This window comes from Typopeltis vanoorti, chromosome 6 (genome assembly GCF_054136105.1).
Source record: "Typopeltis vanoorti isolate ZY-2024b chromosome 6, IOZ_Tvanoo_1.0, whole genome shotgun sequence".
Lineage (NCBI taxonomy): Eukaryota > Metazoa > Arthropoda > Arachnida > Uropygi > Thelyphonidae > Typopeltis > Typopeltis vanoorti.
Window position 1 is genome coordinate 118,228,658 of NC_143554.1, and position 17,255 is coordinate 118,245,912.

Genomic DNA, 17,255 nt, shown 5'->3' on the forward strand with positions numbered 1-17,255 from the left:
AAACTGAGGAGTATACTGAGTTCAGTGGAATGGGATCAGGCTGGATGAGAAGAATATCGACAGTGCATGGGAAGCATTTATAAAATACTTAAATGATGCAATATCAAAATGTGTCCCAAGAGTTTGAAGATAGGGTAGGAGTCAAATGGATGTGTAATCTTATTAAGCAAGAGATTCATAAGAAAATTATGATGTCCGTTATGAAAATTATAAGCAGCAGGCCAGAAGAGTGACAACTGTTGTATGAAAGAGCTGATTATGAAAAGAAACTGATTCTGCAAGCTAAAGACGACCAACAAGAATTCTATCAATATGCTAGAACAGACTGGATATATTTCACTATTATTTTTGTGCAGTTCAAAGCATGCTGAAGAATACTCTCTTTACTTGCTGTTTGTTTGTTCATTAGTCTTGTTAGAGGCTTTATAGTGGAAGGTCAGTGTGTTTGACATTCCTGCAAAATTAGTGATTTCTATCTGGTTTATTGTGTTATATTCTAAAAATAATTAGTTTTTGTAGTAATATTACTGCTGATTTTCATGCCTCTCTAGTATTTTATATACAGTATTTCCTGATATTTCATGATGAAAACTTTGCAATAGCAATAGACAAAGAGGAATGCTATTGAAATTCTTCATGGGGGGGTGGGGGCTTGGTTCCAGTGAACAGAAGCATGCCATTTTCACAATTATTTATTATTATTATTATTATTATTATTATTATTATGGGTATCTCCATTGAATCAGTAGACTCATTGCGGGAGATCCAAACTAGCAAAATAATATCTGTCATATCTGTTCTTGAATTCATTTACAGACGAAGAACTCACAACTAAGTCAGGCAATGAATTCCACTCATTCACCACCCTCCAGGAAAAACCTTATTCTCACACCTTTGTGAGAGGATTTTAAGATATCAAGTATGAATTAACTTTGGAAATATCTAGACTAAAGCAAATTATTACACAGATGATGAGGGAAATTGGAAAGAGTATTAGAGAGGCATCAGAAGGAACAGAAGGATAGGTAGCAAAAGAAGAAACATTGAATCAGGTAACATTTCACATAAAGATAATCAGGTAAGTAAAATTGATTATAAAAAGAAAGATATTATATGGTATGGAGATTCAATCATAAAACATGCAATTGATGACCATGTGATTATTTCAAGTTTTATCAGCTCAAATCTAGTGAATTTAATGTAATAAAATTTAATGAATATAATTGAAAAGCAGAAAAAAAAAAAGAGATGGCAGTTTCAGTAGGAACCAATTATTTATCTGGTGATCTGGTGATAAATGCAGTATAAGAGAGGATATGAAAAGACTGTTAGAAGAAGTAAGAGTGAAGAGCCAGCAAGCCAAAATATTATATTACCTAGATATGATAGAAATGAATTAAGAAGGGCTATGATTGCAAACAGTTCAGTGCATACTGTGTAGAAAGAACAGTTGCAGGTATTTATGTGTGTGTGGAGTGAGTCAGGAAAGCTTGTATAAGCTGACACTTGAATATATTTGGTATCTGGATTTTCTGGAAAAATTAATTGGTATGAGATCTAATACAGATAGTCAGGGAAACTAGATTTTAATGGGAGGAATGGAAAGAATCTTTTGAATAATTCTGTTAATGAGAGGAATGTGCATCATGGAAGTGATTATAAGGAAAAACCAATTGCATTCATTAGATACGAATAAAGATCTGCAAGTTGTACAACTGGATCACATAAACCACAAAAGGGAGTATACAAAAACAAAAAAAAAAGCATGCAGGTAACTTATTCTGTCTCTATACAAAGTACACAATGCCAGGAGTTTCAAAAACAAAGAGGTAGAGTTTGTTGCCTTGATATTGTAGGCATTAGTGAGACCTAACTATTAGAAGCAGATATACTTATCAAGTGGAAATGATACAGTATTCTTAGGACTACAGACAGGATAGGAGAGGAGGATATTTGCTGTTAATGATATTGGATGATTTGAGTCCAATTATCGAGTACAAAACTATGATTGCAATAGTAGTAACAATTATCCATGTGGCAATGAGTTTGAAGCCATCTAGTGTGAAGTAGAGTCTAACAAGATCAAATACATGGTGGGGTGTTGTTACCTAGTGGGTCAGTTGCTAGTGGTGACAAAAGTACTACCAAATAGACATGATACGTGCAAATAGACATCATTGGCTATTTTAATTATCCTAATATTCATTGGGTAATGATGAAATCTCATGAGAAGAATGAAACCAAATTTATTGAGATGTTGCAAGACAAATTTCTTGGGCAGCATGGGACAGAAGGAACTTGAGATGTGAGTGTCAGGGTCATTCAGAAAAGGTTCCATGCTGAACTGCAAAGTAGGAAATTATGGCCAACTGACTATTCTGTCACATGTATCATTTCTGGATGAGTAAGAGATTCTTTAGAAAAAAATAATTTGGAAGGTATACCATGTGCATAGGGATGATGACGGTTATGAAAATTATAAGGAGTAGCCCAGAAAAGTTACAACTGTTGTATGGAAAGCTAAGTCTGCATATAAAAACTGAAGCAAATGGGAGTGGATATGAGGCTAGTAGCATGGATAGGGGGGTTGGCTGACAGACAGACACCAGAGAGTAGTATGTGGTAGAATGGAACTAGGGTCACTACTCTTTAATTTTTATATCAATGACAGGAAAAGATTTAAGAGGTGATGATGCAAAGCTGGGAGAGCAATAGTTGATAAACATGATGTAGATATTGTGCAGGATTATTTAAATAAATTGGCATGGTGACAGAGAATAATGATTGTCAATTTAATGTTGCAAAATGTAAGGTTATGCACTTTGGGTTGAAAAGGCTGCATATGTGATCTTGATGGTATTGGACTGCAGGAAATTGATGAGGCTAGGGACTTGGGGATAATGGTGGACAAAGAGTTGGAGTTTAGAGGGCATATTGCAAAAGTTGGTAAAATAGCTCAAAAGATTACTTGAATGTTGAAAAACACATTAACAAGTAAAGATGAGGAAGTTATTATCCCTCTTTATAAGGCTATGATTCTGCCACATCTTGACTATTGCACACACACACACACACATTTAGTCATCTGCGTTTCTTGGGGACCAGGAGATGGTAGAGAGGATTCAGAGACGAGTGACCAAGATGGTGAACAGGTCTGTGGAACACTCCTATGAGGACAGGTTGAAAGTTTGCTGTTGGAAATTTTAGTTGATAGAAACTTTTAAGATATTAAAGCAGTTTTATAAAATTGATGCAAGTGAAAATTTTCAATATATAAGAAATAGTCAGAGAACTAGGGCCATCCATGCAAGTTGTGTAGGAGTGTGGTTAGTAGAGGTGTTCAGTCCAGATTTTTTGCATGGACAGTGGTGGGTGAGTGGAATGCATTGCCAGAATTGGTAGCAAGTTCCCTGACGGTGAATGGATTCAATGAGAGGATATGATGGGATTTGTTTGTATATTGGTTAATTTGGGTCTCCCACAATGAGTCTCTGGACTCCATGGAGATGCTTTAAAATAATAATAAAAAGAAACCATCTCTGCAAGCTAAAGAAAACCCAAAAGAATTCTGTTGTTATGTGCAAGTAAAAGAAAGAATGAGCATGAAAGAATAACTGCTGAATGTAGATGGTATGCATATTGACAGATGCAGAAGAGATTATTCAAAATGAGTGACATTTTGCTAAAAGCTACCAACCTGGTGTATACAATATTGAGCTCACTGCTACCTCTTCACAGGATGAAGAAACTCAGGTGCAAGGAGAAGGTACTAGAGCTGTTGCACAAATGGTGTAAGAATTCAGCTGATTGGATATTTGCACGTATGTTAAAAAAGTTTTCAGTCGAATGACTGAAAACTTTTTTAACATACGTGCACAGAAGTGGAAAGAATATTTGATAATTTCTTTGTACCACTCTAGTGCAATGCATGATAGCACAAGGGTGGTGGTGCTATCAACATTGTTGGACACATTGGATACATTGTTAGAGTGCATATACAGAAATGGGATGACAGAATCTATGCTTTGCAGTGAAAACATTAGACAAGAGGAATGGCTACTCTATGATACTTTTAGACTTTGTTAAGGCTTTTGAGAGGATACATCATTAATGACATTGGGAAGGATTTGACAAGTAACAGCTATTTGATGATGCAAAGATAAGCAGGGTAATCAATACTTGCAGAATGATTTGAATATAGTTGGAACTGTGGAATGAAACTGATCATGATAGGGATCTTGGAGTTTTAGTAGCTAGGAAGTTGATCCTTATAGCAAACATTGCAAATACAACTCAGAGAATAATTGAAATGCTGAAACAAACTTTAACATGTAAGTATAAAGAAGTAATTTTGCCTCTTTACAAGACCTTAATATAATCTTACTTGGACTATTGTGTGCAGGTTCTAGTCTCCTGGTTTCCATGGTGCGAATACAGTGGGGTGAATGCAAAGGAGAATGTTAAAGATGATATTTTAATCATTGAATACAGATTATGAAGACCAGTTGAGAATTGGACTACAGACAGGAGTAATATGATTGAGACTTACAAACCTCTGAAAGGATTATACAGGATACTAGCAGGTATAATTTTTGATTTTATGGAGGGTGGGGAGAGGACAAGAGGGCATCCATGCAAGCTGAGAATAAATTCCATGAAGGAGGAGGTTAGAGCTAGATTGTTCTCTCATAGAGTAATGCATGATTGGAATGGATTGCCTTTGGAGGTTGTGAGTGCCAGTAGTGTGAATGAATTCAAGAAAAAGTATGACAGCTGGTGCAGGTGATATGTGGTCTTCCTCAATGGATCTTGATTCCCTGGAGGTCTCTCTTGATAATAATAATTATTATTATTATACCATGACAATTTGGAAACCTTCATATCTTTGTAGTGCAGAGAAGTGAAGTGTTTTAGACTTATTTTAATTTTAGTTTTTCTTTTAAATGTATAATGTTATGTAGTTTGCTTAACTCTGGTGCTATTATTATTATTATTATTATTATTATTTATTTATTATTTTTTTTTTTTGTAGATGTGGTTGTATGGTCAAATGAAAGAGTAATCAAGTGGACAGATTCCATTGGATTAAAAGAGTACTCCAATAATTTAATAGAAACTGGTGTGCATGGGGCATTAATTGCCTTAGATGAAAGTTTTGATCTTAATGCAATGGCTTTGATACTTCAGATTCCAACTCAAAATACTCAGGTACTTCTAAATATCCAGGTTTATAAAAATAACAAGCATTTTTGGTAAATTATTTATTAGGTCAGTGGCATAACCTCAGTTCTGGCCCACCTTGCAATGTGCCTTTGATAGCCTCCTTGATATCTTTTACTGACTTCTTCTTCTTCTGTCCCTCATATCACATGATTTCAACATATGTAGTTATGCCACTATGCTTGCATTGTTAAGATGCTTTTGTGTACATACTGTATTAGTGATTATATACATAACATATATAATCACTAGTACAGCTATATTTTATATAATATTCTTAATATTAGATATGCATTTATAGATTATGATTTTTAAATATTATTCATTATTTTAATTGGCTTTCCAAGTGTTAGCATTGTAGCATAATGATTTACCACTGTACCAGCTTGGACATTTATGTGAAGTGTCCATTGAAACAATATAACCTTTGAATATTGTTTCAATGGATTGAATATTGTTGCACTACCAAATGGGTTATGTGTTGCCATCCAGGTATTTGCTTACGCTTGGACTCGCCAAACTTTATATAGTTTCTATATTCGGCATGAAACAATATGGGATGTAATATCCCTTAACTTAAATAATTTGACGTCGCCGAATTGAAGCCTTTGGCTCTTCATATAATTAATAATCTTTGAATATTATAAAAAAAATGATTTGGATATGAAGCATATATTTTTGATATATTTGATCCACATGGCCAATTGGGTGGTTAAAAAAATGTTTCTGATTAGTTAAATATCTGAGTGAAGCTCTTTGAAAGGAAGGGGGGGGGCGGGTTACACTCTCCAAACCAGTTTCCCTGTTTAAGTACAGGGGATATCTCTCTCCAAAAACTCATGCAATCCCTCAGATCACCCAACCAGGAGCTACCTGAAGGATTATTTAACTTAACAGTGCCTCTGCTCAGTGACAGGCTCACCCTACCACCAAGCAGAACAGCTTATATTCCAGGGAAAAGCATCAGCCAGGGAAGCTCTAATACAAGCCACCCCCAGTGGATCCAAATTCCTGGATGCTCAAAAGCTCCCCAAGGCAAAAATCTTAAGAGGGCAAAACCTCTGCTCCCCCAGAATCAAGTTACCAACCAGTTTTGACCTTTATTGAGGTGGAAAAGTAAAGGGTCATCATAGTCCTAGAGTAATTAGTATAAGGGTGCAAGAGAGCCTGATAGTATTAGGAGAAAGAAAAGACAGATAGATAGCATGAGAGATAGAGAAAAGGCCTCAACTCTTTTATATCGTCATATAGCCAAAGGCTATCAGTTTTCCTTTTTCACCAATCTCATATAGATGAACAACCAAAAGACTAATTGAAATTAAAGTGCAAGGATGACTGATATCCAGGTAGTTAGTCCCATCTGAGTTAACTGCCTTGAGTTGGCCTTCTCTGCCTGGGATTTCTCTCCAGTCATCCCTGCAATTGACTATAAGACCACATTGAATAAAGAAGATGGAACTATTTAAATAACCTCTCATAGCAAGAATAGACACAATTTTATCTCTCCCTGGTGAATGTTGCATAATGTGGGTGGTCTACACCAGTGCTTCCCAAACTGTGGGCCACGGCCTCCTCGGGGTTTGTTAGTTTTGTTGAGGGAGCGGATGTGAAATAATGAAAACAAATTTAAAATGTTTTAGGACTAAGTGTGCCATGTCAAATGTGTATGTAAGATGTTAAAAATGCAATATTTGCATTGCATTTTTGCAATATTCGCTGTGTATGTTTTGTGTTGAATATAAATACAACAAATATTATAATAATATATATCTGTAATATGAATTTTTTTTTAGATGGGGACCGTGAAATATTTTAATATTTCCAGGGGGGGGGGGGGGGCTTTACATCGAAAAGTTTGGAAAACACTGGTCTACATCATCTAGTGATAAATTTGTATCTCCTAGAATGCTTCTTTCTATATACAAAAATCGTCTGACTGAACAATAAAATTTCCATAATACAATATTATAAAGCATTTGGATGTCATATTGCTGGTTTTCAAATCCATGTTTCTTTCTAACCTTCCATAAACGGTATTTTAATTCATTAATTATAAAAAATCAAAATTCTCTTCCCATTGCTTATAGGTGATGAATATTGCAAAAAAAATAACCTGTTCTGTTTTAAGTAATGGAATGCCCAATACATTACATAATCTATTCCAAATATGCAGGGCAAGAGGGCAGCTGTAGAATGCATGTTCTACTGTTTCCAATTGGTAATTGATGTCACAGGTTGGTTCTCCGATGTTGAAATACCTCCATTTGATGGTGTTGACTGGAAGGTGGCCATATGCCAAGCAAGATCCCTCCTGTTAGAGTATCCTTGGAACTTCCACGAATTGTGAAACAAAGTATTGTTGTCAGTACCCAACTGTGGAATTTCACAGCAAAAGAGATTTCTTTATACCAAATTTTACTTTTTTTAACGGAAAGAATGTCAGCGCCAGAGTGTTTTAGCAGTCTTAAAGTTAAGCGCAAAGTGTTGTAGTATTCAGGAACAATTTCAGCTTTTGGACCTTTACTACCTAGTAAAGGTCCAAAAGCCAGACTCCTGTACTACCTAGGTTTTTATCATTAACTCTGAACGGGGGAAGATGAAAACCTAGACAGGAGGTGTGCACATGTGTGATTAGTCTGCAATATTTTATGGATTTTTGAAACCATATTGTTTAATAGCAGAATTTTAAAACTGAAAGCCTAAATCTTCCATGTTTCTTTAATAGTTGAAGAAATTCCTTTTTAATTTCTTGGTATTGGCTGGACCAAAAATATTGCACAGGCTTACTATATGAGGTTTCATCAGTGGGAGCCAGACCCAGAAATGATACCAAGATTGAAGTAATACAGAAGTCATATGTCCATATACAAGCAATTAAAAGGTGTTACATCTTATTACTAAAATACTCTGACTCTGGATTAGAGACAGATATCGAAAAATTTTCCGCTTGATTATATATAAATTAAAGATGCCAAGAAGTTATATTCTTGCTTTAATCCTTCATCCAAGTGTAAGCAAACAAAGTTTATGTGTGAAGTTACTGCATAACTGGGCTACTTGTATACAGAGGCAAATGACTTCACATCAATTGCCTTAGTATCCCATAATGCAATACACACACATCCTTGCAGACACATATAATGCTATGCTATATGCATTATGGGAAGGGCCACTACCCAGACCTTTTTTTAAGGTCTCATCAGTGGGAGCCAGACCCAGAAGTGAAAAGAGGTTATACTACATATTAAAGATGCCAAGAAATTATATTCTTGGTTTCATCCTTTATCCAAATGTAAGCAAACAAAGTTTAACCAAGCGAAAAAACTTTCAACACCTATCTCTAATCCAGAGTATTTCAGCAATAAGGTGTGACACCTTGATTACTTGTATATGAAAATATGACTTCTGCATTACTATTCTTAGAAAGACTATTCTTTGAATCTGCATCTGCACTTAGGAATCAACCTAATTTAAACAAATACGGTTGCATTAAACTCCAAAATTTGGGAAACTTTAATTATCAGAGATCCCTCTTTACATCCCAGGCCACCTGCAAATGCCCATAGAGGGCACACCACCTAGATAGGACTTTAGTTTCACTCTGTATTGTATTTGCGTGTGTGTTGTTACAAAAAATTTTTGTAATCCCCGAAGATGTCTCTGTGATGGAGACGAAATATTGGAAGTATTAAAATTAGTTTTAATCCTTTCTCAGTGCTGTTAATATTCCATTAAACCTCTAACATGGGCTTAGTGAAGGAAGGTCATGCTTTAGCAATTTGCTCATATTTTATAACAATGTTACAGCCCAGTTGGATAAAAGGAATGGATACACTATGATAATGTTAGATTTTTCTAAGGCATTTGATAGGATACTGTTGTGTCCTCCTTTTACCATCCTATAATTGTTAATTACTCTTACAAGTTTATTTTTTTCTTGTTTGTAACAAATTTCTTACTATACGTGATATCACCCAAATACAAGGTATCTAAGCTCTTGCTCCCCTTAGTGTCCTAAAACATTTATATTTTTTAGCTGTGCCATTTAGATCATTTAGTTTATGAAAAGAATCAAAATAAGAAGCAATTTCTTAAATATGTTTAGGTGTGAAACAATTATGCAGTCGTGACCTTGAACTCGCAACTTAATTCCCCCCCCCCCCCCCACAGCTTGATTCGTACGTTATTACAAGCGGTGCATTGAATGGCAATTTCAGACAACTGAGTTTTCAATGAGCAAAAGTTTATTATATACATAAGCACAATACAATACAATACATTAAAATTCGTTAAAATTTAATTCAATACTAAGCTGAAGCAATACAAAGCAATACTAACAAAACACAGTTGATATGTTATAAAATTCTATGTGGGAAGGGCGATTATGCTGCCACAAAAGACTCCGTGCATATGATAAAAGGATATCCTCTCAAATATTAACAATTGACTAAAACTTCTCATCTGTCCAAGCACAATATTATGATATAATACCTTAATTAAACACAATTAGTTTACACACATTAACTCACGAGAGTAATATGGGTTAAATAATCCTATCGCTACAATAGTAACCACATTCAATTCTTCAAACAGCTCTCAGACAAAGTATAGATGACATGCATAAGTTTCTAGACACACGATTATTTCTCTATTAACACTGACAAGCTTATTCTCTTTCTAAACTTAAATGCACTAAAGTCCTAGTTCAACTCTTGTTCAAGTCTTTCAATTGATCGGTAACTGAACTACATTCAGAGCTACATTAAGATTTGAAATAATATAAGATTTTACGATACCATTTGATAAGGATCTTCTATGCTAGTGTCTGCTGTTACTCGTTTATAATTTCTGAGGATGAATTCTTCTGTAGTGGACCATATCAGAGATTTCTCGGATCAAGGTGGGCCTTCCCGTCTTCAGCACATCAAGCTTCTTCCAAGGAAACACAATCTATTTGCGATTCTGTAGTCATGAGATTCACTATGCGGGCACCTATTTCTTCACAGATTTTCTTTTTTTTTTTGTCAAGAACACGGTTGATATAACATGCAGTAGTTACCTTTCTTCTCAGCTGTACGGTGTCCCTCCTTTCTATAATAGGGAATTGGGAATAGGGAACCGAAATCTTGCTTACTTTGTTCCTTGTCGTGGCAGAAGGAGAGAACTCCTGACTGTCACTCAGGAAAACCACATAAGACAACCTATACGATGACTGGAGAACCCAGAGAGAGCCAGTGGGAAGGATCCAAACTCTTTTATACCATGACCCAACCAGCACCTTCTTCAGTTAATTCCCCCCTAGTGTGTATGAATTTAAAGGAAGGTATGATAGCTGGTTTGGGTGATTTATAGCCTTCCTCGATGAGTTCTTGTTAACAGTCAAGAACAAGATCTCAGATTATCTGAGACCGTGTTCTTGACTTATTATTATTAATAATAATAAGAAGAACTTATTATTATTAATAAGTTCTTCTTCTTATTATTAAATTAATAAATTTTATTAATAAAAACTTGATTTATTAATAAAATTAATAAATCAAGAACTTATTATTATTAATAATAATAAGTTCTTGACTTATCATTATTATTATTACATATAATAATATCTGATATTGCTGTCTTTCCTCTTTTATTGTTTAACTTCTAAATTTATTCCATGATGCAATGTTCTTTTTCATGGATGTTTGGCACTCTATTATGTGAACAAAAGCTACCAGTAGAAATTTTCTTTTGCTAACAATATTCTTGCAAATTTTAATCATTATTATTATTATTAACAGTATGCCTCCATTTAGTCAAAATATTCATCATGGGAGGCAAACATTGTTACACACGATTTAAACTCATTCACTATATCTGCATTCATGACAGTGTCAGACAAAACATTCCACTGATCAACCACTCTTCATGCAAAGATGCAAAGAATCTACTCCTTTATGCCCATGCTTTCACCTTTCTTATGCAACTTCCAAGTATATCCCTTTGTTCTACCCCTTCCCCCATTCTACGAAAAATTTCTTCCATATTAACCTCGTCACAACCTTTTACCAGCTTTTTGTCTCAATCATATTCCTCTCTTCCTCCTATTCACAGGGCTTTTCAAACTGCATTCCCTCAATCTGCCGTATATCACACATCCAAAGGCCAGTTATGACCTTAGTCAGTGTTCTCTGGACCCTTTCCAACATATCCTCATCACCATGAAAACCAGGGGACCAAATCTGTGCACAATAATCCATACAAGGCCTGATATTAAGGCCTTATGCAATAGAACCAGAGCCTCTTTATTTCTAAAAGTTAAGTTCCTCTGCATCATTGCTGTAATGTGATGTCTTCACAACTTATGCAATGTGACCTCTGACCTTCAGATCGTTGTCTGCCACCACTCACTCCAAGGTTTTTTATCTCTTCAGATTCATCCAAAATTTACCTGCCAAGTGTATACTTTGTATCTGATTGTTGCCTACCAGATTTCAGAACTTTACACGTTACACTGAATTGATAGTTCAATACTGTTGTCCATTCATACAATCTATTCATGTCCTCTTGTAAGGCTACAGCATCTGCTTCATTCCTCATCACTCTCCCAGTTTCATCATCTGCAAAGAGTTGTATATCACCAGTTAAACCTGTACAATAGCATTACTATACAAATTAAATAACAGTAGTCTGAAAACCAATCCTTGCAGCACACCACTAGTGACTTTGCTCTTTCAAGATAGTGCCTCCCCCCCCCATACACAACTTGCTGGTATTTATCTGATAGCCAGTCACTTATCCAACTCACTAGTCCATTATCCAATTCCATGTGCTTCAGTTTAGTGACCAACTTGTGGTGTGGCAATCTATCAAAAGCCTTTGCAAAATCTAAGTATACCACTGTATATGCATCTCAGTTGTCCAATACATTTGTCACCTTGTTACAATACCTAATAAAGTTTGTAAAACACAACCTACTTTTAACAAATCCATACTTACAAGCACAAAGAATACCAATGTTTTCAACCCACCTTTGTATCTTATATTTGACCAACCTCTCCAATACCTTCCCTACAACTCCAGAAATATACAAATCGGCCTGTAATTTGTTATCTTAACCTTATCACTACCTTTGTGAAGTGGAACAATTTTGCCTTCCTTCCACTCCTTTGGAACTTGTGCTGTTGCAAGACTATTGTTAAAATCGGAGAGCAAGGCTGATGCTAACTCCTTGGAACATTCACTTAAGACATGGGGGTAATATGTCATTAAATCCCATTGCCTTATTGACATCTAGAATACTTAATTCCTCACATATCTCTTGCTCGCCCATCATTAAGTCTGCTCTGATTTCATTCTCTTTATTTGAGCTACTGATTTCACACTATGGATGAAACAGATTGATGGACTTTTCACTGAATAAATTGACTGTGTTCTCTGCAATAGTCTCTAATCTCCCACTTTTATCCATTTACAGCATCTTACCATATTCATTCTTCCTTCTACTTGCCACATATCAAAATGACTCATGATGTTTTTCTTGGCATGATTTGCTCATTTCTGCTTGTACTGCACTTTTGTTGTCCTTACTGAGTTACTCTCCTGGCCTGCTCTTTATACTTCTCATGCAAATGATTATTATCATTATTTATCTTGTACCGCCTCTAAAATGTCTTCTTCTTCCAGATTTCATGCCCCTTGTCATCCATTTTATACCCACCTTATTTAGCCTTTTGACCTTCAGAATACATTCACACATTGATGCTGTTATGTATTTCTTTGTCAGTTCCCAAGCAATATTTATGTCATTACCACTGAACTCCTCATTCCATGCTATAAGCTTCTCATAATTATTAGTCTTGTACTTCCACATATCTTTTCTTCATTACTGCTTACCATATATATCCACTCAGTCTCCACTACCCCACTTTTTTAAAGTTTCATTTTGTTTTAAAGGAAGGAAGAGTAAATAAATTAATAAATGTGGATAAATCATAGTTAGAAATGAACTTAATTACCAAAAAAAAAAAAAAAAATGCTGTAGATCAGCTTCCTATTGTTTTCCAATAGTTAGGGCTCAAAGAATTCTGTGTATTTCCTTTTGAAATTGAAAGCCATTGGAGGATTTATTTATTATTATTATTATTATTATTAACATTATTTAGAGAAGCTGTTTCTTTTCTTAATGATCAGTTTTAATTTTTTTTAAATAATTAGTTTCATACTTTTGTCAGTTGAATGAATATAGTATTACATAGTTTGATAGTAAACTATTTATGTTATTCACATTACTTGCTATTTCAAAGATTTTTGTCAATTGTTGTCCTGGGTTTACAGTATGAAAAGATTTACTGATCCTGTGAAAATAAATGAGAAGATAGGCAGCTTCACTGAGCATATCATTTCTTCCATAGTTATAGCATTTTGGACATTTTCTGAATGTCCAAAATGTCACACTACTCATAATGACATCTTCTTGTCACATTATGAGTAGTGTAAATTCTTGTCTTATTCCTGATTTTACATCAAACCTGTATTAATCAAACCATTTTGTACTATCATGCTTACAACCTCCTCAAATTCTGACTTTCAACTTAGGTGTTCTAGTTTTATGATTCTTTATTTGAGTGTATTTTTAGTTGAATTTTTTTGTGTGTTGATGAGACTTGGCATTCTCTTATGGACAGTTGTGTGGTGATCTGTCAAGTGCATGACAAGTGCGTGTTTCAGAAAAGATGTTTCAAGTTGTAATAGACTCTCTCTGAGCAGTAAAGTTTTGTTCACTGCAATAAATTTGATTCTTGTCTCATTTATTTGTCAAGATCCCTCTTGAACTCCTAGATGCTATTATTGCCCATGATTCCAGTTGTGTAAAATAGAATTTAGCATATAATAAAAAAAAAATAAGACAATGAAATTTGTCTGATAATTTATTTTTAGAGATAATTGATAATAGAAATAACCTAGGATCAGATCCCAGTGACTGATTTCTGTTCTTTCACCTGTTTCTTTACTTTCCTTTGTCCATCTTATTACCTCTCCTCTCTTCTTGTTGTTCTTCCTTTTTTTTTTTTTTTTTTTAAATCTCTTGCAGTCTTCCTTTTCCAAATTCTTGGGTAGTAGTCCTTCCAGAACAAAGAGTTACCTAACCTGGTATGGTCCTTTAAACCATATGAACATTAATTTGTGATATGACTTTAGCATTCTTCATTTTCTCCCAAAATTATATATATTATTCTTAATATGTAAATATTATTAATTTAATATTTATTTATAGATAATAAAAATTTTATTATCTATAAAATTCTTTAAATATTCTTGTTTCCAGTAGAAAATTTTATATTTACATTTTCAGGCAAGGCAACTTTTAGAGACGGAGTATTCTAACCTTCTGTTACAAGGTACTGATCGACGACCTGATGAGGTAAACTTGTTTCTTTTTATGTTTTTGCATGAAATAATTATGAAGATATGTTATTTAATGAAATTACTCAAATATAGTACTAAAAGACATTTCTTTTTGCTAGATTTTTCAGTTTTGATTATAAGTTTTTCCTTAATTATTAAATAAACTTTATTCTGTATTACATACAGATGAATAATTTACTTTAGACATAAAATTTTATGTTCTTCATAAATGCAATGAAAGTTAAATATTTAACTGCCATCATATTTCTGCCTCTGCTCCAGAGTTGCATATCAAGGTTATCCTAATATAGAAAAATTATAGAAATATTGTCTTGAGCAAAACATAAAGGACATCAAATCAGCTCAAAAAGAGAAAGCTGATCTTATCTGGAAATCTTGGTATTATAAAAGGAAAGGGAGAGTGAAGTTAGATAATTTTTTCTATAAATAAGACAGGACTGTATTTTATTTATTTTGAAGTTCACAAAGTTGTTCTCACATCACTCAAGAATGGCAAGGAGATCAGATTTTAAATCATTGGTTATGAAAGATCTTAAAGCTTGGAGCATTACAAGGATTGTCAAGTGAACAATCTTGACAATCCTTGTAATGTTTGAGCATTACAAGGATTGTCAAGTGAAGAGGAGAAATAGTATGCTGTCACCACTAAAGCTATGAATAGGATTTGTGGTCAGTGAAAGAAGATTATGTATGGGAGAAAATAAATGTGCAAATGAAGTGCAGAGTCATGGGGATACTCTATCATTTGCACAAAATTTGAGGAGAGAAAGTTGACAACCCCTGCTTCAAAATGGAAGATAAACTATAAGTGGTGGTTGGTATGTAGGTCAATATGCCAGACACTACGAAATACTCTGGAAGCATTAATTACATTAATTGGCTTCTGCTAGGAGATATTCTATGGAAAAGTATAGCAGAAACCATAAGTGATTAATTGGTAAGCCTCAAGGTGGTGAAGTTTATTCCATTATTTAAAAAAAAAAAAAAGTATGACAGTAGGATTTATCTTCTGACTCTTTTTTTTTTTCAAAGAATGGAGGATTGTCTGAATCTAGGCCTGCTCTGCCATGCCTGTAGACTAGGTCAGAGCTTCTTAAACTGTGGGTCTCGACCCCAAATGGGGTTGCATAACGGAATGTAGGGGTCGTGAAAAATTTGGCAACAGTAAAAGGTTTCTGAATGTGCAATGACAAAAAATTAATTCAAAATCAAATGCGTAATGAATCTGATGTGTTTCTGGCAGCGCTTGCCCATGTTGCATGGTACTACTTCACTGCAGCCTTAGTTCTGAACACATAACATGCGCTCTTTGCACTGAGCATGCCGCCAGGCCAACAAACACTGACAGAAACACCTTGGCTCAGATTCAAGACTATTGCATTGTAATTCTTTATGTGAATGGTAAAATTATATGTATACTAAAGAATTGTTTTAAAATAAATTTCTTAATGATTTATTATCAGTAAATGTTTGATTTGTATACCTATTTTATATACTTATATACCTGGGGTCACGTAAAAATTTCTTGGGAGAAAAGGAGTCGAGAGGGGAAAAAGTTTAAGAAGCTCTGGACTAGATGCTAGACATCATGACGGACTGTAAAGACGGTTGTTAATTTTGGAGCCCAACTTCTAGGAATAGTAACGTCAGAACCAGAATACATGCCATCCAGGCTATTCAGATTAGTTGGTTGTTTTGGATTTTCGGCCGAAGTATCTAATGATATGTTGCCCATGTATTATGTCTGTTAATTATATGTGCTCTTTGCTAATTTGCCTGTGTTTGGAACACTATTCAGGATTCTTGTGATGTTTTTCTAGCATAATAAATGAACTGTATAGCTCACTCATAGTGGTATAGTATAAAAATCATGAAGACAACTCAGAGGACTGTTGCTATGTGCCTCTGTATCCTCTCTGAAGTTATTAATCCCATTTTAAATTTCATTTACCATATATAAGCACAACAGCAATGGTCCTCTGAGTTGTCTTCATAATTTTTGCATTATGTTCCCATAACACTTATCATGTTAACACCTATCAAATACCGTTGCAGAATTCAGAAAAATGACAGTATATGCCTTGCCGTCATCAACTGCACAACTTGAAACAGATGGGATTAGATAGCACTGGTGAGTTGGATAGCTCACTAGTCAGATAGATATCACTTGGCTAACTAGACTGGCTTCAACTTTCTTTCTTTCTTATCAGTTCCTTGTGTGATTAACTGGATAAATTTTAAAGAGTCCACACCTAGTGTGGGCATCTGATGCTTTGGGTGTCCTTCTATTTGATTCTGTGAGATGTTCCTAAAGCATGATCGGAAAGGCTTGACTTTCTGTGATGTAGAACCTTAACGCATCTCTGATGTTCTTCTTGTGCATCAAATTGTACCAGTTTATTACAAAAAAGAAAGAAAATTGAAGGCTAAAATTATGGATGAATTTCTCAGCTAAATATCCCAACTAATTTCATTCAAAAATTACTTGAACAAAAAGGCAGCAAACCATTGTTGTAGAAAAACTTCAATAAAAACAAGTTACATTAAACACCAAACAAAGATTGCTTTAATTGGATTTTTATTTCGAGGCCAGTGGTTGAGAAATGGTCATTTGAAGGTCAAAGCTA

General features: G+C 34.6%; 1 protein-coding gene across 1 annotated transcript in view; it reads left to right on the plus strand.

Moving 5' to 3' along the window:
• The window catches only part of LOC150105860 (liprin-alpha-1-like), a 394,932-nt gene that overhangs the window by 366,992 nt on the left and 10,685 nt on the right, over positions 1–17,255 (plus strand). The window contains exons 23-24 of the mRNA XM_090394581.1: positions 5,033–5,208; positions 14,555–14,623. Coding sequence (XP_090250707.1) covers positions 5,033–5,208; positions 14,555–14,623 — 245 coding nt within the window. The remainder of the gene's footprint in view (positions 1–5,032; positions 5,209–14,554; positions 14,624–17,255) is intronic.